This window comes from Pteropus medius, unplaced genomic scaffold (genome assembly GCF_902729225.1).
Source record: "Pteropus medius unplaced genomic scaffold, Ma_sr-lr_union100, whole genome shotgun sequence".
NCBI lineage: Eukaryota > Metazoa > Chordata > Mammalia > Chiroptera > Pteropodidae > Pteropus > Pteropus medius.
This window is the reverse complement of record NW_024354500.1, coordinates 6,908,079-6,932,770: the sequence shown is the minus strand read 5'-3', so window position 1 is coordinate 6,932,770 and position 24,692 is coordinate 6,908,079. Positions and strand designations below refer to the sequence as shown.

General features: G+C 33.7%; 1 protein-coding gene across 5 annotated transcripts in view; it reads right to left on the bottom strand.

Annotated features, from left to right (window-relative positions):
• MAP3K7 (mitogen-activated protein kinase kinase kinase 7) overlaps window positions 1-24,692 on the bottom strand; it is a 61,072-nt gene that overhangs the window by 23,644 nt on the left and 12,736 nt on the right. For 4 of the 5 annotated variants that reach the window (XM_039853287.1, XM_039853285.1, XM_039853289.1 and 1 more), the window contains 10 exons: window positions 23,216-23,281; window positions 22,684-22,729; window positions 21,493-21,631; window positions 14,282-14,406; window positions 11,928-12,056; window positions 10,044-10,174; window positions 8,411-8,492; window positions 6,500-6,630; window positions 5,715-5,844; window positions 2,991-3,071 (listed from right to left, as the gene is read on the bottom strand). In XM_039853287.1, coding sequence (XP_039709221.1) covers window positions 2,991-3,071; window positions 5,715-5,844; window positions 6,500-6,630; window positions 8,411-8,492; window positions 10,044-10,174; window positions 11,928-12,056; window positions 14,282-14,406; window positions 21,493-21,631; window positions 22,684-22,729; window positions 23,216-23,281 — 1,060 coding nt within the window. The remainder of the gene's footprint in view (window positions 1-2,990; window positions 3,072-5,714; window positions 5,845-6,499; window positions 6,631-8,410; window positions 8,493-10,043; window positions 10,175-11,927; window positions 12,057-14,281; window positions 14,407-21,492; window positions 21,632-22,683; window positions 22,730-23,215; window positions 23,282-24,692) is intronic. The other variant, XM_039853286.1, reaches the window with a different exon arrangement.

Below are 24,692 nucleotides of genomic sequence, written 5' to 3'. Positions count from 1 at the left end.
TAGCACTTTATACACTGCAGTATTACATTACTGCTTCATGATAAATTGAGTATGTAATTTTAAAATCTGTGTTCTCATTTAGGTTACCACAAATTTCATATTCCCTTACTAATACTTCTTCAGAGTCAGAATAGGTGTAAGAATGTAGAATAGGTGTAAGAAATTGTGTAGTTTGATCTATAGGAAGTACTAAGATACTAAGGTCCATTTTCACATGACCCTAGTGATTAATAAATTGGTGAAAAATATAGCTATAGTTTTAAAAATGCTTACAAGTGGGATCCGATGCTAATTAATACCAGTTTGAATATATCAAGAAATGCCTGGTAAAACCATCGAATTTGTGGAAAACTGACTTTGAGAAAAAATTCTAGAAGGTATTAAGAAATTTTGGGAAAAAAATTCTCCTTTATAATTAAAATCTTCATATAAGATATTCGAGATATTCCTAAAGCATGGGTTATATTTTTATATTTAATTTTAAAATACAAGAACAAATTAATGTTTGGCTTTTATGTCCAATTATTTCAATTCCAGTGCTTGCATTCTTTTATTAAAGTGAAACTAATTATGTTAATGTTTGAACATTTGGGTGGGAAACCTAACAAGAATTTTTTTTTAATTCTTGTAATATAGTGTAAGAAGGTGGTTGAGTTTCATTTTTTTTTTTAAATTAAGTCTATTGGGGTAACATTGGTTAACACCAACAAAATGTTGAATGAAAATGTATTACTGAATATTATTTCCACTTGAACAGCGATGTTGCTCTGGCAATTAACAGCAGAATTAAAGTTTCCTGACTTCATAAGGACCCAGTGTCCTAAAAGAGGGACTCCTGGATGAAGAGCTCTCTTTAATATGATCCTTAAGGAGAAGCAAGGCAAAATTACTATATCTTCACTGATTCAAACAAAAAAGGAGAAAATGAATGTGATTAGCAGTGAGAAAACCACTCAATATCATCAGATTTAAGGTCTGCATCTGTAAAATGACTATATGTAATTTTATCTGATAACCATACTTATAAGACTGTTATGAAGATCAATTAAGATGATGTTCTTTAAACTACTTTATGGGCCACACAGCAACTAACTGGGGTTTCTTAGCCTTGGCACTGTTAATATTTTAGGCTGAATACTCTTGGCTATGGGAGGCTGTATGGTACACTGTATGATGTTTAGGAGCACCCCAGCTTCTGCTTACATAGGCCAGTAGCACCTTCTGGTTGTGACAACCAAAAATGTTTCCAAATGTCCCCTGTGAGGCAAATTAACTCTGGTTGAGAACCACTGAGACTATTACTTTCTCCTCTTTCTCTCCCTCATTATCTTGTACTGTATTGGCTATATCATCCCCCACTGTGTGTGTATGTATGTATGTATGTATGTATGTATGTATATGTGTGTGTGTGTGTGTGTACACACACGCACACACATGTGAGCATGTGTTTTGTTCTTAATGCTTACCTATAAGACCTGGATTAAGATCATATTACCATTTGCCTAAATTTTCCTGATTACCTCAAACATTTAAGGTAATTACAGCTCAGCAGTATGTATGTTTAAATGTTGCCACTTTTTTAGTCAGAATACTATTCCCTTAAACATAGTACCTTTCGGTGTGAAGGTAAAATGATCTCAAGTACTTTGTTAATTCTGAAAGTAGCCCATGACTCAATAAATAAAATTACTATGTCACAAATAGGTTAACTCTATTCTCTGAATAGCAATAGTGATGATGTTGTAAACTACTCTGATAACTAGGATAAAAATTACTCTAACGTAAAATAGTTTTGTACAGACAAAATGGCCCCTAGGAATTGTATAATTTACATTTTATACATATTTATAATTTATATAGATTTTATATGTACCCTGGTTCCTAGCCATTGGACCTCAATAATAGTTTGTTCATTTAACAGGCACATATTTATTAAACACTATGTAGGAGGCATGGAGCCAGATATTGCTGATAAAATCAATAATAAATGACTAAGACATTGTCTCTATCCTCACATTTTTCAGTTTTCTAAAGGAGAAAACAACTACTAGGTATTCAACTATAATCCAACAGTATGCTAAAAGCACAATCACAGGCAAAGTACAGAGTGCTGGAGAAGTCACCTGAATCATACCCATGAATGTGTATGGGTATGTGTATGTGTATTTTCTTATCAAAAATTTGGGGGAAGAGGTAAAGGAAAACCTAAAGCGGAGGGATAAATGATAATTTTGATAACATATATTAACCAATAATGAAGGTCATGTATGCTATTTAAGTTTCTATCAAAAATGATGATTTAGATTCATCTATGATATCACTAAGAAATAAAGCAATTTACCAATTTGAGATACTGAAGTTCCATGTTGACGGGTATAAAAATAAGTAATTTGTGAGAAGATTCTCCTGATAATACACAAATTAGAATTGACCATGATTCTTTGGCAAGATACCATGCAAAACAGCAAATTTTATTTAGTTTTGTTTCTGTTTTCTAAGTTAAGGTAAAATGGTATTTAGCAACTTTCTTCTCAACTTCATATTTTGCTTGCTACCAACAGAAAGAGGCTGGGAGAGAACACCTAGAAGAAGCCCCAAGAGCAGTAACTAAAAAAGAAAAGGAGACAGGACAACAAATATTTTAAAATAGTTGTTTCTTCTTTCTGTTAGATACAAAAAAGGTTTGGGTTCAGTTCAGCTGCTCACTTAAAAGGTAAGAGGAAGAACTGGTAGAATTTTGGGGTGGCATTCTCCGTTCTATGAAAAAATTTTCTTTTCTTTCTTTAATTTTGAGAGATCTGAGGTACCCTGTCAAACCTGCTTCAGTGTAGATAAATGCATTCACTTTTCAATTTGTCTCCCTAATTACTACATGCCAGGTATCTATTGTCATGTCCTATAAAAAATTGGAGCAAGAAGCATTTTGTAAGTACCAGGGATCATTATTCCGATACCATAGTTATTAGACCACCTGAGGTGGTCTATGATACCTGATATGACGATCTCAGGGACATCCAGAATGTTGCCAAATGAAGCAGTTTTACGGTGGCCCCGTTTAGGCTTGGAAGAGGCTGCAAAAACACATATATACAGTATACATGCAAACAACCACAAATAGTAACACAGAAAACAATTAACTACAAAAACAGAATAATTTTCAAAATACTTATGTTAATAACACTTCATGCAGAATGGCATGCAGAACTATCTAACTTTTCATCCATGCTTAGAAAAGGCATGATTAAGGAGCAAACAACTACCAATACAAGATGCTTCACATACTAGCTTTAATTAGCAGGAAAAAAAAAGGGACAGAGACAAACAAAGCTGCAGGATAATGAGGAAGCTAAATTCAAACATATTCACAAAAACAATCTACCTAAGTGAAACCTATGATATGCGATAGGGGACTAGGATGAAAGTGGGAAAGAAGAAAGGAGTTAAAAGAAATAAGCTGCCATATCTGTTTTAATTACACAAACACAGGAATATATGTTCAAGTTAGGTGTTTCTTGAAGTGTGCTGTAAAGTAAAATTCAGTGATTAAATGATAAATATTGAATCAAAGTATGAAATGTGTATGCTTTTATAATTATAAATATTTACATATACTTCTAGTAAACTGAATATTTATTGTAGTTTCCAAAATTTAGGGTATATTCCCACTAAACATGAATAGTGTTGAAAGGCTGGAGAATATGAACCTTTCAAAGTTAAGACAATTCACTAAAAAATCTGAATTGTGTAAAATTCAATGTATGTTCGATAGCATCTGTTCTACGTTTAGGCAGAAAAAGGATAGGGTAATTTAAATGTGTGTGGTTATCTTTAACCTAGTGAAACATCACTTTTGTAAAGAATAATTATAAACTAGTACCTGACTAGAAAATTGACACTAGCAGATATAATAATATTATTATCACACTACTTCTTGTTTTAGGGTAGCACTTACTATTTGGCAGGTCTACCCTGAATGAGATCCTTGAAGTGAAAAAGTTCCCCAAAGTGTGAAGGTATGTCCCTGTGGACACTGTTCACCTGACACTACACTGAGACTCCCTCCCTCCACAGAAGTACTTGTGACTCACAGAGACCAGGAAGGCTTGTCAGTAGCTGGTGACCTCCATTCAACTTGATCGTTTCTGAAGACCCATCTGCGTGGCAGAGACTGCTAGTGCCCTGCCAATCTCTATTCTTCCCTTCTTTCTTAGCAACGAAGCCCTGACTTTACTCAAGATGGCAATGTTCCCAGATAAAAGATCGTAGATCTTTCTGTTCCTTGGAGTCATGTGTAGCCATCTGACCATATTACTATAGCTAATGTAATAGTTGTTCTGGGAAACTTTTGGGAAAGCTCCTTGAAAGAGCTTGGGCATGTGCCTTTATGGCCTTCCTCTAATTCTTCCTTCCTGCTCTCTGGATTGTGTATGTGATGACTAACATTATAATATTCATTTGGAGTACAAAGTAACCTTGAGGATGGAAGCCACAAACGGATTGTGGCACAGAGGGATGAAGGAGCCCAGTTGCCTAATGATCATGGAGCCTACCTCCAGATTTCTCTATGCATGAAAAATAAAGTTTATGTGTTAAAGACACTTATTTTGGATATTTTGTTATATCTACCCGATTCTAACGCTGATTAAATCAGTGATCATGATTAGCTGAAGATAAGTATAGTATGGTGGTCCTCTGGACAACTTCTTTCTGAAAAAGAGCTCCACACAAAATGAGAATATTCTATTTTAGGAAAAAATCAAATGAATGACAAAAAAGACCTAAAAAAAAAAATCTGGTTAGCTAAGTTAAAAAATACATATGCTAATACACATGGAAATACACATGTATACACATATATAGTTAAAAGACTAGAGATAAATACACAAAAATGTTGTGTTTATCTCTGGATGGGACAACTATGGAAGACTTTGTTTCGTTTGTTTACATTTCCACATTTTTCACAACAGAAATGTATTTACTTTTATAATCAGCTCCCCTCCACCCCCGTGAAAATTGGAAAGTGAGCTAATTAAACCAGCATTACTGAAATGAAACCTGGTTATTAGAAAGAAGGTTAGAAGTTCACTCAGGTAACAAGACATACAATTGTTTTTGTGCTGACTAGTCCTTCCAATAATTAATCACTTTAAAAACTGACGAAATTAAATTTAAATATTAGCTTTTTCTAGAGAGACTAAAATTATCTTTAATTTTATAGTTAAAAGAATTAACCACAAACAGCTTAGCTGTTTTTTCCAGCGGCAGGAGGAGGAGCACAACAGTAAGGCCAAATTATATGTGGATCTGAAGCAATTTTTTTGCTACTTTCAAAACAAAATATTTGCTCTTTGCTATTGAGTTCAGCACAAAATTCTAGTAGAATCACTTAAAAATTTCTCAAACATTCTGGTTTTGGCAAAATTTCAATTTCTCACTTAGGCTTTAAGCTCACGTTTGAGCTAAACAAATTATATCTGTTAAATCTGTAATTAGTAAGGTATATTTTATAACCTAAATAATTTTACAAGTCATATCTTCCTTATTTGGAATTTCAGAGAAATGTATAAATTATTGCTAGAAGCTTAGAAAGTATACTGTAAGCCCATTTCCTGCTTTAAAAAATTTTAAGACACAAAAAACACCCGATATTCCCAATCCTGAAATAACTGAAACTATCATTTACACTCTTCTTTAGACTTTTATTTCCTTTTTACCTGTGGTCGCAGCAATCCTGGCTTCTATTTCAGACATGTCAGCACTCATCCTCTTGCCCTCGGAGGTTGGGGGCAAGCTCTCTACGCTGCTCCCACGGGAAGCTCCCACACTTAAACGTCCAGATTCACTCTGTTAAAATTACAGGTCAATTTGAATTACTGAAACTCTTTAGATTTAAAATCCTGGGCAGCCTAGAAGGAGGAAGATGCCAACTGGTACTGTTATGGATTCTATTTGGTTCTGAAAGAAAAGGGAAGTTTTCAGGAAGAGCGAACAACAGGGCTAAGTAAGAGCTAGCTGAGATACTGGCCTTTAGAAAAGGGCAGTCACTGGAGTTTGCAGTTAAATGCTCCAATTATTAGTTAACCTAAAGCCTCAAACAAGATAAATAAAATCATGTCTTAAAAAAATTTTAAACCAATAACAGCAAAAATATAATAAATCTGAACAACATGAAATCTAGGACAATTTAGGACAATTTCTTTAACTAGTTGTTACAGCTAAAAGATAGCTATTTTACATTATTAACCATCAACCATTAAAGTCAGGGATCACCTTACGAAGGGAGTTGAACATCTGGCAAAGGTAGTAATCATAAGAAGGAAAAACAATATGCTTGGTAATAAATGGTAGGAGAATCTCATTACATTCTACTCTTATGCTTATCTGTCTGTTTTAGGAAGAAGATTCGAGATTTGTATAATGGAAGATAGCAAATAATTAATTTCATTTATGACAACTGGTAAGGTTACCACATCAGTTTACTTTGAGTAACAAAACAAACCTGTTGCTTTGCCTGATTTTTCAGCAATTTTGATTCTAAGCGTTTAATAGTGTCATTTGTGGAAGGAACTTGTTCCATATTAGTGTCACTTTTATTACTTGTATTTGTAGAAGCGATGTCCATGAATGAGCCTATGAAAGCAGAAACATTTATGAGTAGAGGTTGGAAATAATACAGATGCTTCAATCAATAATATGTAACAAATTCTTTTCTAAATTAGCAAGACATGAATAGTAATAAGACTTTTCAAGCTAATGAGGATACCCCCAAAAAACCATTTTTAGATAAAAATAGCACAAAAAGGGAACCAAAATGTTTAGTCTTCTGATAGTCAAAGATGATTTGAAGGTTCTTAGTTTGAGCTAGTAGAACAAAGTGGTTATTAATCAAGATGGGGAAGACCACAGGAAGAGTGAGTTTGAAGGGAGCACCAGGAGCTTAGTTTAAAAAATAAGTTTAAGTTCCTGTTAGATATCAAGCAAGTAGAGATGTATGTGGAGTTCAGGTCTGGAATGGAGCAAAACATCAGCAAATAGACAGTATATAGAGATATGAGATTAGAAGAGATTATCAAGGAAAGCAGTGTAGTTAGATCAGCGAAGAGGCCAAACGACTGACCTCTGGTCACTCTAACACTTATAGGCTGAGAAAACAAGAAATAACCAGCATAGGAAACCATCAGAACAGTAGCCACAGATATAAAACCCAGGAGATTATAGTATCCTGGAGACCAACTGAAGAAAATGCTTTAGCAAACTGTGTCAAATGCCACTGATAGTCAAAAAAGATGAGAATTGATAAACACGCATTTAGAATTAGTAATGTAAAGATAACTGGTGACCTTGACAAGAGCAATTCTGGAGTAGTGATATAACAAAGGCCTGAATGGAGTGGGCACAAGAGAGAATGGGAAGAAAGAAGCTAGAGAATGCAAATACAAACTATAATGCTCTGGGAATGATCCTAATAGAAAGGCTAAAATGGATGATACAAGAGATAGCGGGAAGAACTGCTGGGAAGAGCAGATGGGATTTAATGCACAAGTAGATAGGCTTGCCTTTAGCTAGATGCACGGATAGTTTAGCCACAAGTAACAAAAGAGAATGTAGAGTAGTTGGGCACAGATACTGATACAGGTAGATGGGCAGATGTAGTGAAGGAGCTTATGGAAGCTATCTTCTGATTACTCTTTTTTTTCAGAGAAACAGTAAACAAGGTCAGCTAAGAGTGAAGATTGGGGAGGAGGTGTTTGAAGTTTGAGAAGAGAGGCTAAAGTATAAAGTTAGGTCATTTGGAAGAGGAGAGATGGACTAAAACATGTCTAGCAGCACTAAATAGGCATTTGAGGATAGTAAACATGTGCCACCTCTAGGCACATTCAGCTATACTGATATAGGCAAGGAGTAAACTGAGTGTCAAATTAATCAGGCTTCTGGTTTAGCCAAGCAAGCTTGAGACAAGGGCTAGAAGGCTAAGGATTATTCTCAATGGAATTATAAGAACTGCCTGGAATTAAGAAGAGGGAGGAAGGAAGAACCTAGGTCAGCGAAAAGGTAAAAGGTCAAAGGACTGAAGGTCATAGTATAAAAATGAGGAGAGGGTTGAAGATAGTAAGTAATAGAAGCGAAACATGGAATTTTAGAGTTCACTTTAAAATTCAGAGTAACTCAATGTACAATATCCAATCTTTTACATGTAACTTTGCAAGAATTTCAAGACTTGGAAGCAGGTTTCAGTAACTCTTGAATTTGGGTAGCTTTATGAAGAATGATGCACCTGGAAACTCAAACTGCAGTCAATTATATGAAATGAAATTAAAATGCAAATGGGGACATCGTTTATTGCTCCTTGATTATAATTTCATGGGAGAGACACTAAGAAATTAGGTTATTACTCTTCCAATCTACTTACCTGTACTGGTAGCAGAGTTGCTTTGTCCTTCATCTGAATACTGACAAGGATATTGTAATGGCTCATCTGCTCCTGGAAAGTACTATATATAATAAAAGTAAATCCAATTTAAAATTTCTTTAACATAAGCTAAAATCTGTAAAAATTAACTTGGCAAGTACATCTGAATTATTTCACTGTCATAGGGTCTAAATGTAGTAAAGATGCTGCTTTATTTTCCCTATGGTGTATACTGAATTTGTAGATAACTAACTTTTTGATTTTAAAAAAATGACAATAATGTGCTACTTTTCTGAATTTTAAGTGTGATCAATGCCATGTATTACCTAAGTATTTTACACAGAACCAACATAGTCTTGAAGAAAACAGCAAATGTTTCTCTAAAGGAACATATGAAATATAATAGCATCATTCCTCGTAATTATAAGAAAAATATTTATGTTCTCATAGTAGTGACGTAAACTACCAAACTGCTGAAAAGGTTGTTAGCCTGACAACTAAGACTGGTATGCCATAGAATAATTGTCAGAAATATTTAATATTTTAAATATAAAAGATAAATTATGGATATTACTCTCTGAACTAGAAATGTATGAGATATAATTGCTGGACAAAAATAAGAATTTAGGGAAAAAAATTTTCTTTTCAAATTAAAGCACATATTGAATACAATTACAATTTGAACAATTCATATACCCCCATGTTTTAAGATATATGACTACAGAGACTAAGTTGTTTTCTTATGAAGAAATCTTTATGGCCTGGGATTCTATATACAGCTGGTACCCAAATATGATGGTAAACTTTAATCAGATTAGGTCAAGATGATTTACCTAAACTATTTTCAATAGAATGAACAAACTAAATCCTTGGTCATTTAGGAAATCACTTAGCTATATTTAAGGAGATTGAAAGATTCTTCTACAGAGCAAATTGTTCTGAGATTCAGGTACTTTCGTAAATAATTAACTTTTTTAAGTTAAAGTACCACTGGACAGGTCTTGGTAGTGCACTAGGAAATCTGGATAATCCTTTAAAAGAGTTGTTTGTTCTAAATTTTAAAATCCTATAAATCCTAGAAGAGAGTTTAACTTTCTAATGGCAAATGAAAAGCAGAAAATATGTAATGAAAAACCAAAAGGTATAAATCATTTAAATAAATGTGTCTAGGAGTGCAACCTCTCTATTGTCCTACATAAATGGCTGCTTGATGAAGAGTTGTACTAAAGAAAATTTAAAATTTAGTTTAGCAAGTATAAGAGTCATAAAATTCCTAAGTCCTATAAAGGCTTCGGTGATCACCTAATTCGGCTTCTCTCACATTACAGATGTGGCAACAGGCAAGCCTAGAAACAAATACATTTATTTATCCACGAAATTAAGACTGAAAAAAAAAAAGCAAGTCCAAAACCCTAGTCCAGCCACTTTTCCATAATTAAGAACTAGACTTTTTTTTTTCAAAATGACATGTCTTCTTCTGATCATATGAGTAACAAATGCCCATTCTAACTTGGAAAATACAGAAAAGTACAAAGCAGAAAATAACAATCATGTCCCATTACTTTAAAACTCCATTAAAACAGTATACATCATATTTCCCTAAACCCAAAGCCCCTCAAAAAAAGGATTATACCCGCATCAAGTGAGTCATTATTTTCACAATTTCTTCCATTGAAGGGCGTTGAGAAGGATCTTTAGACCAACATCGAGTCATCAGGCTCTCAATGGGCTTAGGTAAATTTTTGATCAATGGTGGTCGAGTACCTATAATTAAAAATTAGAGAGGGGAGAAGGAATGTATTTACTCAAAGAATGCTGTAAGCTTTTTATATGTATTTCTAAGCAGTATTTATTTTATACACCTTGTATCTTAAATGATAAAAGTACAAAAAAATTTTTTGTCCTTTAGGTGTTAACTTGAAGCTACACCTTTTGAAAAGTTAAATTAAAAATTTTAAATACAGTATGGTAATAGTAAGACTGAAAATTAAAAATCATTTGTTATAAACATTCTTTTAACAAATAATAATGGCTTAATCTGTTTGTTATTAAGAAAAAAACTGAGGCAATCCTATTTGAACTAGATTTTTCGATTAACTGCAAAAATTTCAAATGTTTGAAAAATCATCTTCCATACCTAAAAAATCATCAACTATGATGTTATACTCACTGACTTCCAAATGACTCTTGTGAGAGGTGGACCTTTTGGCTGCTGTGGAACAATCATTTTATAAGCTGAAAACTGATGACTTTTGTGTTATTACTAAGTTTATAATAATATTAGTAAGATCCCTAACTCAGAGGTGGCCTCGAATATAATGAAATCTTCGTAATTTTATCAATTAATGCTAGTTCCTTTATCCCTTACTTTACTGACATTCAGTTGTTTACTGACGACTGATGAGAGAAAAAAAAAAACTGTCTTGGTCAATGCTCTAGCATTCTCTATAATGACAATAAAGGAAGTAAATGAAAAGTAGTACAGAAAACCGGTAACTTAAGATTACTCAGAGGATGGTACTATTTGACAGGTCCATGAATGACCTAAATAGTTAGGCAGATCTGTTTGTATCACTTGTAGAGCAGTGTATTAAAATGCCATTAATCAGAATGATTATAATCAAGCGATAGAAATTAAATAACAGAGAGTGATATTAAAAGTTAGGAAAGTTAAGCAATTTCTCTTCATGAACAGTTTATTTTCCCAAAGCCAATATAAAGTAACTTGATTAATGAAGATGTATTCTGACACGAGGGGTGGTTAGAAACATCCTAACTAATGGTATAAAAGGAAGAGGAGGGATGCAAGGACATTAATGTCCTAAGTCAACTTAACTAAAAAGTATAGACACTGGAGTCAAAAAGATCTGGATTTGAATTCCAGCAATATCACTTAACTAATCTTGTGACCTTGGGCAAGTTACTTAACCTCTCTAGGTCTCAGTATCCTAATCTGTAAAACTCTAAAATGAGGCAATTAACAGTACTCACCTCATTAAGATGAATGAGAAGATGAAAGAGCATATAGAACACTTTGTGTTTCGCCTTTCTGAACAGCTTAAGTAACCACTCTTATTACTATTCTTTGCTTTCTCACCTCAGTGAGACCCTTGCTTCCCCAGAAGAAGAGGCTACAGTTCCCCAATTATCTTAACCACATGAGAAATTTAATTAATTTATTTTATTTTTAAATTTTATTTTCTCCACAGAGTCCAATCCAATGCTTCTCTAATTATTGGAGAGAGCCAACCTAAGCAGTTGGCTCTGGCTGTCTACTGATGGTCTTTCCCTAACCAGTAGAGCCAGCAGACCCCCTCAGCCTGGTGCACGGGCTAGGGCCACTCCCAGCCTTGCCCTGCCTGACTCTGGGGTTGGTAGCAAAATGTGGCAGGAAAGTATTGTGGTACCAAAGAGTTGTATATTAATGTTAGGGATAAATAGTCTTCCTTAGGGGAGAAACAATTTTCCAAAGAGGAAATACGTAAAATATATTAAAGAAAAATGTCTTTTCACAAACCATTATGAACAGCCCACATGATACGGAAAGCTGGGCCACCAATCTCATCAAAGGGTTTCCGACGTGTTATCACTTCCCAAAGGATAATACCCCAGCTGAAGACATCACATTTTTCACTGTAATTGCTACCTAGAAAAAAAGGTAGTATAATTTCAAGATATTTTTTCCACATGACTTACAGAAACTATTTTCATAAATTTTAAGAATGAACATCAAACTAGATGCACATGAACTAGATGATGCAACATGTAGAGCTGAGAAATAACTCTTTCTGAAGTTCCTTAAGTCTTTGCAACAGATATATTTTAAAAAATGAATTAAGTAATAGTAACGAACTAGAAAATCTGCTTTAGAAAGTTGGTCCTTTTCTACTTTTTTATCAAGAGTCACAGGCCTTATCTTTTATTTATTTTGACTTATACTTTCTCTGAGATGATGTACATTCCCTTCTATAATGTTTTAATCTTAAATTTTCTTCCCCCATTCTCTTGATGGAAAGAATTATTATCAAAGCAGAAGAAACTTCTAATTTAGTGGTAAAATTTTCTTTTCAATATCTGGTGAGATGAAGTTCTTAATTTGCAAACTTAAAAATAAATTGTAAATAGTGAAAGTTATGGATAACAAATTTATAGTAAACAAATTATGCAGTAAAATTTGTAGGATTTATAAACTGGTGGTGAATCATCACAATAAATAGCACCCCCCCAAAACCTCAAGCTATCCACAATAAAGACAACTACATAAGTACTTTATATATATACTACACATGTACTTAGCAGTGAACTGTAAGCATTAAATTACGACGTCATTACAATCTAATTTGGGCTATAGGTGTTGACACCTTTCAGAAACAAAAAAAAATCTACATAGCCTAATAGTCTGAGCTTTGTTACTCTATACTATTAACAATAACTTATTTCTGGGTTCCTTTGTATAAACAAATCTTTTTGCTTTCTATTCCACAGGAATACTGTTATTTTAACTCATAGAAAGGTGTATTAAATAATTTTAAAACAATGCCAATTAGATGTATTCTGTATATGAGCCTGAAAATAAGAAGGCATTATTTAATTTAAACCTTGCTAGTCCACTAATTTTTAAATCGAATTTTATGGCAAAACTGGTCCACTCAAGTGACCAGTTACATAGCAAATTTTTCTCTCGGGTGGCTAAAAGCAAACAAAAAACTTCAAATTCATAAAAAACAAAAACAAAACCCCTTTAATCAGAATCTGATTATTGAACATACTGAATTTTACAGGCATTCATACATCCTAACATACAAATCAAACATCTTCAGTTCAACTTTTCTCATTTAAAAGACAATTTGATGTTTTTATACAGAAACCCTAGCATGAAATTTATGGCTCACTCTTTCAGAACTTGAGTGAGATGTGAACATGTAAAAGAAAGTAAACATAAGCTTATCCTTTACTTGTTGTTCTTAGTACCATATTTTTGCCTACTTTCATTCTCATTAAGGCATACTCATTTAAACTTCAGACTATCAATTTTTAGTTGCCAGGAAACCAACACAAAAACATAGTTGATTCCGGTTATTCCTGGTATTTAGTTCTATAGTTGCTATGAACATTGAATCAGTGAACCCTGAATCATTTGCTCCTAGGAGAAATAAAGGGTTTCCTGTAAGCCTCTTCATTTTTGCCAAAGGATGTGTTTCCGTTTAAAACACCTTATTTAATATATATTGTTGATTCGTTAATATTGAACTCATGGCCATTCATTAATATTGAACTTATGCCTGAATGAAGATTAGCTAGCACATGTATTTTCTTGGAAGATACATCACAGCGTTCTTATACTTAGAAACACTAGAAAGCACTTCAATTCTGCTCTTGGTGGCCATTTTAAACAGTGAAATCACCAATAAAAAACAAAAAGTGAAAAATAATGTGGCGCTAAATAGATGACAAAAACAACACAGTTTGAGAGCTAAAACGAGGAAGAGCATTACTTTGTTCGACCTCAGCTGGGAACGTGTGTTGGGCAACTCAAAATTTTTTCCTGCTCTATATGTGTCTGTGAATAACCATGAATATTGGTTTTAAGTTTACAAATAGGTGATTTTGTAATTACAGAATCTGAGAAAGAAGATCAACTGTACGTATGCTTAAACTTGCATAGAAGGTGCTAGACCACTTAAATCTTGCTATGAGATTTAAGATCTAAGGTTATATTTAGTAATAACTCCTTACACTTCAGTATATATCTAGTAATTATGTACATGTAGAACTAAAACCATGAAAACAAGATGAAGTCATAAACACATATTGGGTTTATATGGAGTAATAAGGCAGATTATCAATCATATCATGCTTCTGTCATTTTACCTTCAAAAACTTCAGGTGCCATCCAAGCAGCACTCCCCTTATTATTGGTCATGTGTGTCTGAATGTCACAGGCTGTACCAAAATCACAGATTTTTAAAACTGTACCCCCTGCGACCAGCAGCAAGCTGTTAAAAAAAAGAATCAAAGGGAGTAAGATTAATATTTGATTCTACAATAAAGAGACATTTGTGGAAACAGAAAAGGTTAAGCAAAATGTCACCATTCAATTTCTGTGAAATGTTATCTGGTCATTATAACAGCTTAATAGTTCAGAGGAATATTAACTATTCCTCTAAACATTAATTAAATAGCAAAAATCAATTGACCTTAACCTACTTCTCTTAGGAAGACTGCTAGACCCACACTTTGATGCCTCTAACTCTACCTCCATAATTTTTCCTACTATAGTTCTCTTTAGGCCAAATTAAAATATGGGGTTTAAAAAACTTCTAGTAGGTCAACATTATAATGTCCTGAAATGTGAGTAGATGAATATGAATACCTTCATAAATCACTTGCCCCTAAATTTCCAGTGTTTTTCAAGCTGCAGTAGAAACCCAGTCATAAAATGTAAATCATAAAATCTAGATCATAAATCTGGAAACCAAGATCACAAAACTATAAGAGCATTCAGTAGACTATAAGAGCACCTTAAAAAATATAAAATATCAAAATGCATTATAAATAGTAAAATTAACTATTGTTTCATGAAAGTTCTGTTTCACGTCTATACACATTAATATGGACACACATTACAGGCTGTGATTTCAAACTCTGGATCATCATCTAAAAGTTTTTATATTAACATTCATATTAACCTTATGGTGAACAGAAATGAGTGTCTTTAGTTTAGCTTAATGTAGAAGACTGGTTAGCTGTTCACTAAGCCCATTTCTTCTCCCTCCTGGGCATATAAGACAACATTTCCAAGCCTTCTGAGTAGTTAGATGTGGCTATATGACCACTCTAGCCAATGGAATATGGGTGGAAGCAATGTACTCACTTCCAGGCCTGGCCTAGAAGTCCTTTTTTCCCCATATGCCACCAAATGCAGAGGATTATGAACTATAAGGAGCCTGGGATTCTGAACCACCATGTGAGAAACTGCCAACTAATCAGGTACATTCACCTCAGAGTTCATGAGTGAAACAAAAAAAACCCAGTACTTTGTTAAGACATGAAATTTCAGAGCTTATCTATCACAACAGTGTCACTCTAACCAATATACGAAAATAGTATCAAAGTGGGTGCTGCTGTAACAAAAATCTAATATATTTGGTATTGGCTTAGTAGTAGGCAGCATGAAAACTGATATCGGAGGCTGGAAACTTACTGATTGTCCTGTTTCTTTTCTGTCACTGTGTGTCTGTGTGTGTGTTGGAAGGGGGAGGAGGAGGGTGACAGATAACTTATCTTTTTAATTCATTTGTCTAGAGACTGGGAGGAGCCACATCCAGACCAGTTGGAGAACACTTACACATCATCCAGAGATCCTAGACCATGAGCTGGATGGTTATTGGAAGAGCCTTTGCGGTGTTTAATTGGCAAAGGGCAGTGAGTAGTTCTACCTAAGAGAATATAAGATCTTGGGTGACCAAAAGGTAGACGTGGTTGGGACTGGATAGCTGCTCACCAAACACATCCCTTCTTCTTCTAGAGCGTAAGACATTTCCCAATCTATCTTGCAGGTAGGTGTGGCTAAGATTGAGCTGTGGCCACTGGTATGTGGGTAGGAGACCCATGGCTCACTTCTAGTTCTGGCTCAAAAAACCTCTTGTACACGATCTCCATTCTCTTTATTTTATCTGCTGGTCCCCAAAGTACAAGATGGAGGGAGCCTAACTAGGTCCTTAAATAATCACATAGAAAGTCATCTGTTTTGAATTTCACATGAGTGAGAAATAAATTTTTATGGTGATAAGTCTTGTACTGTACTAGAGTTAAAACAACTAATGTGCCAAAGTACTAAGATTCCCTTAGTACTCATAGATTTGGGTTTTTCATAGTTTAGGGTTTTTCATATCCCTATGTAACTTGTTACTCTTACAGGAAATAAAATATATAAAGCATTCTGAAATTATAAAAAGGACTGTGGAAGTAAAAGATAATTCTTATAAGCTTATTATTAAACTTAATTTTACATTTAAAAATGTTTACCTAAAAGGATTATAGGCACGTAAGTTGTTCTGCAAGCCAGTAGAAATCATTCTTTTTTTTTGAATTTCCTCCACCAATCTCCCCTTACATGCAAAAAAGATATTGTTTTGTATAGCCAATGTTTAATGTATGTTTGCTCATTTTGTTTCGCCATTCTTTCTTGAATCTTATATTTGCCTTATGTAATCATTTTTTCCCCCAAAATACTTTTAATGAAGGTCTACTATAGTGAACTCTTTCAGGTTTTGTTTTAAAATGTCTTTAATTTGTAGCCCCCTCAAAAATAATTTAGGGCAGACATACAATTCTTTGTAGTTAGCTATTTCTCAGCTCTGTGAAATTATGATTCTAGTCTTCTAGCTTCCATTGCTGGTGCTGGAAAGTATACTTCAGTCTAACTATGAAACCTGTGTAACAGCTTTTCTGTTTAGCTAATTTAAAAATCTCTCCTTTGTTTTTGTTCTTCTGTAGCCTCATTAGGTGTGTCACAGAGTAGGTTTCTTTTTATTTATCCTGCTAAGAACTCATATCCTTTATCTAGAAAATTCTTGGCCAATCTCTCTTGAATTGAAAAGTCTCTCTCTATTCTATTTACTTCAACTGTAGTTCTAATTATGCTGTTAGTCCTTCCTTTCCTTTTGTACATGTTCCTTAACCTATCATTTTTCTCATCTATTTGTGTGCACTGCATTCTGGGTAGTTGCAGATGTATCTTACAGCTTACTAATTCTCTTGTCATCTATTTCATATCTATTTAAAATTTTTAACTATTTCTAAATGTTTTATTTAGTTCTTTTAGCCATTTTAATAGTTTTCATTCCTTGCACATTTTATTTCTGTAAATAATTTAAGCATATATATCTTATACTCCATATCTGGTAATTGCAAATATTTGGAGTCTTAAAATTGAGGGCTTAATTCTGCTTTGTGTTATTTCTGCTGATTTTCACTTGTGGTACCTTGCATCTTATGGGTGTGGTAATTTTTACTGTGGCTTCATATTTGATTATTCTTAATCTGGAATAATCCTAAAGGCATGGATTGAAAGCATATGACTTTCAAACGGAGTTTCACTCACTCTTAGTGCCCTCAAATACTACCAATCTCAAAGCACTTTTAACTTGTCTTGTTTGTTGGGGTTTTCTTGATTGTGTAAGTAGGGCAAATTTAAATTCGCAATAGCATGAAGGGAGACCCTCTGTTAAGAAATAGAAGTTTATGTAGTCAGAAAACTGATTTTTTTTTTCCTCTAGCTTACTTTTCTTTGAGCTGTGCCCTTCAAAGATACCACTCTTAAGCAGAGGTCTCAGTTCTGCTACCTCATCTAGTGTGTAACAAAGAACCTGTGTCCAGTTACATATGAGCCATTTACTCCTGGGGCTCTTCATTCTATATCCTGGCAGAGGCTACGGTAAAGCCTTTGGCTTCCATGCTTGCTTCCTAAATTTAGGGTTCAATTCTCATCATCTTTTGTCCTGATGTTTTCCTTTATTTTTTTGTAAGATATATCTGTTGTAATAAGCAATATCTCTGGGTGTTTGTGTAGAATGGTTTTTTGGTTTATCTGTTTTGCCATCTTATTGGAGTGTCAACATCCTTATCACATGAGCATAAGAATCCAAACCACGTTTCTACACAATCCCTTTGAACACAAAAAGGATGTTAGAATTTAAATGTATACATATCATGGCTTAACTATATGTGTTTCTCAAACTAGGGTATAAAACCTTGCCAGTATAGCAGTGTATGCTAAAATAAGTGGCAAGGAGCCTGAATAAGTAAAAGAGCCCCACGTTAAGGCTAGCACATCTCCCTGCACCATCACTTTTACTTAGTTGTAAGTGCTTTTAACATCCTAACATTGACTTTAAGAGAAATTGCATAATGTATAAAGCTGAATGCAAAATTTGTACGTAACTTTCCTTAAGAAGGCTTTTTTGGCTTCATCCTTACTCTCAGACCTACTGAGGTTATATTCTATCATAACTTTGTTCTGGGAGGGTGGGAAAGTTTGAGAAGCACTGATTTAGGGCATTAAAAACTTTACAGACTCTCAAAATGTTAAATGATTCAGTAGCAATTGTATTTTTTAAAAACAGCTCTATAAATTAAGTCTTCTAAGTCTAAGAGTGCTCATAAGGCCAAGAATAGTTTCTATTTTAAGTATCCACTTTACTTAACAGGTAATAAAAATATTATTTATCCATAAAAAATAAAGATATAAGTATCTATCTATAGACAGACAGATATGAAAAGTTGTCTATGTAAGCAAAAAAACATTATGTATAGTATAACCCACGCATGATTAAAAACAAAACTAAACATTGGTTACCTCTGAGGAATGAAAATGGGAGGCAGGAAAGACTTTATATTTTTCTATACTATCATGAACATGTAGTATTTTAAAAATAACAATTTAATTAAAGAAAATAAAATGAACCAATATAGAAGAAAAATCGGTCTTTATTTTAAATGTCTTTATTTTGAAGATACTTTTAAAATGTTCAAATCTAAAATCATTTTTATATTCAGAACATGGGTATGGGGGAGGAATGTAACTCTATTATGGTTAAAAATGACCTAATAAAAGATTTCCAGAAAATTTTCTGAAATTAAGATTCTGACTTTCCGAGGTATGATAAAACCCAATTATAATCACCAAGTACTATACTTACTCAGGTTTTCCTTTCTATGACAAACAGAAAAAAAGATGGGTAATATAATTTGCATCACCATACTGTAGTAATATTTAACAGCAGTACACGGGAATTCATTATAAGTACAAATTTTATAAATTCTTTGTATATAATTTTGTGCTAAAACTCTAACTGGAGATTATTCAGAAAATTAGTTTTCTTTTAGTCCAACATGATCAAGATAAGCCAGATAACTACTTGCACCTCCATAATGCCACAAACATTTCAATGATAATTTAAGTAGAAAGAACACTAAATATAACTTACCTTTTTAATGACTTCAACAATTTCTCCCCCCATTTCACTGTTCTTGTTGAAACCCTTACCACTCTTTCTCAAAGTTAAGAACATTTTAACTGGTTTCCATGTTTCATCCTGGTACTCTCAAGATATCACAATAATTCTTCTGAATGACTTTATTACTATTACAATTAGTACTCCTTTATTCATAAGACTTTAATAGTTCACCAGCTCTGAACATGACGTTCAAGGCTCACTGCAGTTAGAACCTAAATTATCTTTGTAGGCCTACTTTCACTGAATTAGAGCCAAAAACATATTTTTATTTCTGAAGTACATGCAAATGAACTTGCAAAAGATAAATAAGGACACAAGCACAATTTGATACTATATAAAACACCAAATTATCAGATGCCTTCTTTATGTTATTTTGAGGAACTCTTCCTGACCATAGAATCTAGGTTTTCCAGTGATAAGATTTAGCATGTTTGTTTGTATATACAATTGTATATAAAAGCATAGCCAATCCAAAGAATTTTAATTCCCCCAGTAGATTCTGAAAAAATAATTTTATTTCTAAAGCCCAATTTGTATTTTGGGTGCCCCAAAGATGATTTATAACACTATAGAAACAAATAACCTAGATCAGACTTCTTATAAATATGTTAATGGTATTTATTACCAAAAGGAGAATTCCTATCTACACATGATTTTCAGTAGGACATACCTGGTTTGTCTAAACAGACCGGTTAAATAAAATTTAGATCCTAAAATTTATGGATTTATGCGACATGGTTAAAGGGAGAATGGAGTCTTTTAAATTATGTAATTATAAAATATAAAAGATGTTAGAAAACTGAAATGACTTCCTTTTGTGAGGTATTTTCCTTTATGTTATTTAATCTGGCTCCTCCAGAAAAAGAATGCTTTGTCTGTGCCTGATACTTGCCTGTATCCTTTCAATCATTAGTCAATTTGTTGCTTGATAAGAACTATGATTTTCATGATTTTGCTTTGATAATTCAACTGTGTGTTAATACAGGGGGGAGGAGGACTCAATCTCTGTAACCAGGAAAAAAATAAAAGACTAAGTGACTTCTTCACTAGCCAAGATAGGTAGCTAAGACAATAGCCTCAGCAGTCAAGTTAAAAAACCAAAGTGTCATGAGGCTGGTGCTTAAACATTATGTGACCAGGGACCTGGGGAAAGAGAAATCAGTTTAAGCCTGGGAGTAGAAATAAGGTACAGTAGTGAGAACAGTGATTCCAAGAGTTGGAACCTATGTAGAGTATATCAGATTAGACATGAAGGTGACAAGTTATTCCCCAAAGGGACATTTTAATGCTTTAAAGCAGTATAAAGAGAACGGAATACCTGAGACTGATTTCCTAAGGGAAATCTCTTATCTGAGGACTAAGGTGGTTGCCAGTGATGGGGGTTGTGGGGAAGGACATGTGGGGACTTTTTTACTCTGTAACAGTTGAATAAAGAAAAAAAAATTAGAGAGAAAAGAGAAACATGTCATATGTATGTTTTCTTTGAGCTCATATACAACAAAAAGAATTTTTTTTTGCCTTGTATAGTATTATTTATTTAGGGAATTCTGAAGTTCTTTCAAAGTTCCAGGATCTTCAAAATAAAGAAATCCAGAATATTTGCATTGTCTACCCAGATAACAGAAATGCTCTTTTGCTTTCCTCTGAAAGGTAAATAATAACTACTCAGTACATTTTTGTAGAATGTCTACTATGTGGGGACATTGTGCTAGCTATTAAGGATAAAGCATGGAACAAGATGAGCTTATCTCTGTTCTCGTGGCACTATCTAGCCAACAATATGTACTGTAGGCACAAAATAAGAGGCTAAAAATGTGCATCTAAGGTAGGAGTTATTAAAATTAAAAATTCAACTAAAATAAAAACCCACTAAAGAAAACATTATAAAATGCAAGCTTAGATAAATGACTAAATGAAGAAAGTGATTAAAAATAAACACTCTTGAGCCAGCCAAAAGAGAAGAGAAAAGAGAAAAACTCATGTTTAACAATCAACTTGAATTAGGGATCTAGGGGAGGGTGGGAGAGACAGACAGACACCAACCACATTACTAGAACTTACTTTGGTGGTTTCAGGTCCCTGTGAATTAGAGCTTTGGGTTGCATGCTGTGAAGATAAGCCACTCCTTGGGAACACTGTAAACACCAACTCATAGCGTGGGCAGCTGTATAATATGGCAATGGTTCAGCACCATGTAGCACTGCAAAAGAAAGGTACAAACTAAAAAGAACTTTATTGCATATAACAAAAGACACAAAGTGAATGCAAGCACTATCAGAACATCTGACTGGATATTTTTTACACATGCTCCCATCAGTCCTTTGAATTTTTTTCTAAAAAAAAAAAGATGGAAATATCTAATAATTTCAAATGGATAACTAACATATAAGTACCTAACATTTAATGTTATACATATATTCAAGTAAAATATACTTTACCACACTTGTTCTTATTAACAAATGCAGTCTTTCACACAATTAAATAAATTATAAGCAATATGATGGCACACCTCTATAAGATACTGAGTAGTACAGAACGAAATAATGTGTGTCAAGCTGTTTACCATTATGTTTTCTATAACAGCTAAGAATAGAAATAGTTCATCCAAACAAAACAATGGAGTATTAGGTACCCATTAACAACGATGAACACGTGGGCACTAAAGTTTATATAAAATAATGTTAATTTAAAAAATAAAATGCAACTATTTTATATGAATGGTACAAGAGACAATACATTTACATATCTGGTTGATGTTTCTTAGAGTGAAATTGCTCTGCTCTGGAAAGGTAACCAGTTAATGACACACAGTGTTCTTTCCTCGTTATAATTAAAGTGTTCTGTGAAGTGAGTTTTCACAATTTTATTTTTGAAAAGAAAGCAAAACAAAGTAGAATGAAATGGAAGTATGGTTAAAGAGTTCTACAATTAGGAGGCTCAACGTTAAGAGGCATAAGAAAAAAATTAAAGTAAGAAGATATAATAAAATCTATTTAAAAAGCAAATTTTACTTTAAACACTTTTAACATTATGAAAAGTACCATCAATTTAAAAGAATGACAGATATACTCAGAATTCCAAATTTTCCTTATATTTTTATTTTTAATCTTTAGCAGATTTCTTTTTTTTTAATTATCTCCTTTTGGGACTCTGAAGGTAAACTGTGAGGAACATTAAGTAACTTACAGTTTATATTAAAAGCTTTTCAATTGTTTTACTCTACTAGACAAAGACAGGTCTAATGACACTCACCATTATATAAAGAGCCCCCTTCAGCATATTCCATCACAAGACACACCTAAAGGAAACATATGCCAGAATAATTAACCAGAGTGACAGCATCTTAGGGGACTTGAAAAATAACTTAGTTCAACTGTTGATTTTATAAATGCATTAAAAATCATACTTTTGGCCCCTACTATGTTAATGGCACTGGGGGTGAGGGGAGATATCTATGATCTAAGACCTTGTCTTCTACGGGGCCCACTGTCTAAGAGTACAGATGTATGTGAAAACATAATATATCTTCGGGGACTTTCTCCAGTGTTAATGAGTAGGTGCTATCACAAAATAGCATAAGCCTCATAAGATGAAGTTACTGGATAAGAACACCTAGGACAACTCCTTCAAAATAATGTGTCACTAACAGACTAGAAACAAACACATAAGTACAATTTTTTCAGAAATAATATAACATCAAAATAACTTCATAAACTACACACCTACATACATCTGCCATGTCATTTCTTATAGACAGGTGACAATGCAAAAGTGATAAACTTACTGGATTCAAGCAGGCTCCATATAGTTTCACAATATTAGGATGGTTCACACGGGATAACTGTCGAAGCTGTAACAAATTAAGGTTTCTTTTAAAAAGTGCAAACTTTCAAGGATCTGATTTCACAGTATCATTAAAATCTTAGGGTTGTATAAAACATTAATCACTCAAGAATCACTACTTACTATGTAGCAAACACTGTGATCATAAGTGCCTGCTCAGAATGGCACAGAATCTCTACCTGAGAGCTCTCACAGTTTAGTTTGAGAATGGAGATGTAAACAAATAATTAAAGGAATGTACAAAGTGCCATAACAAGAGTTGTGAACAAGGCATGATAAGTACATATAAGAAGAAATTAACTTTGCCATGAAATGTTAGGACACCATCCCAGAGATGGCACTGAGCTGAGTTACTGAAGCCAAAAGAAGCCATGTCATGGTCATCGTCATCATCTTCATAGTTATAGTTGAATAGTCTACCTACTCTATGTTGGGTCGTAGGGAGCACTTTATAGATATTGCATAATTCTCACAACTCTGCAAGGCGGGTATTATTATTTCTATTTTAAAGATGAAGGGAACTTTAAGATAAGGCTGAGGATTAAGTAAACCACTGAATAACCTACAGCTAGAAATTAGTACAGCCAGGATTTGAACTTTGGTTTATCTGACCTACAATGTGCACTCTTTCTGTATACGTGTACTCTCTTCCCTACACTCCATCTCCCGTCTCCATTCTGACCACCACTGCCTTAATAATTCTCCTAGCTAGTCTTCCTACTTCCAGTTTTAATCTTCTCTGATTCAATGATTCATACTGAGTTCAGTGAGGGGTTCAGCTGTACTCATTTCTCTTGCTCTACCTCAAACTTCTATTAATGTATGCCCCCTAAATGCTCTTTGCTCTCTTTCTTCTCTTCCTTCTCCTCTCTTTTCTGCCTTTTCCCCTCTCTTCTTCTTCTCCTTTATTACCTACATTATACTGCTGGCTCATATGAAGTTCACCAAAGTAAACCATTTTACTTTATGCAACTAGAAGGCTGTATTTTTCTACAGCCAACATTTATGAATTTTCATTCCTTGTAGAAGAATTAATATCACTATTTATTATACACATTCATTTATTATATATGAATATATATTTATCATATTTTATCTTGTTAAGATTCAGCACCAAGCTTCAGATATCAGATTATTCGAGCATTTATTCCAGCTCCTTCCCCAAATCCCACCATGTTGGTAGAGTATTTTTCTGAAGGCATTAAATCAGAAGGATGAAGAGAACTTGAAAGTTTTGGAAGTTGGAAAACAAATGACTAGCAATAACTGACATGGCAGACCTAAAAGAAATGAGAAAAAGTGAGAAGCACCAAGATTTAGCTCACATAACCTCCAAAACACAGGGTACCAGTGGTTGTATTAGGTACCTATGCAAGTCAGCTAACAGAAGGGTGGAGAGATTGGCTGAAAGTTAGACC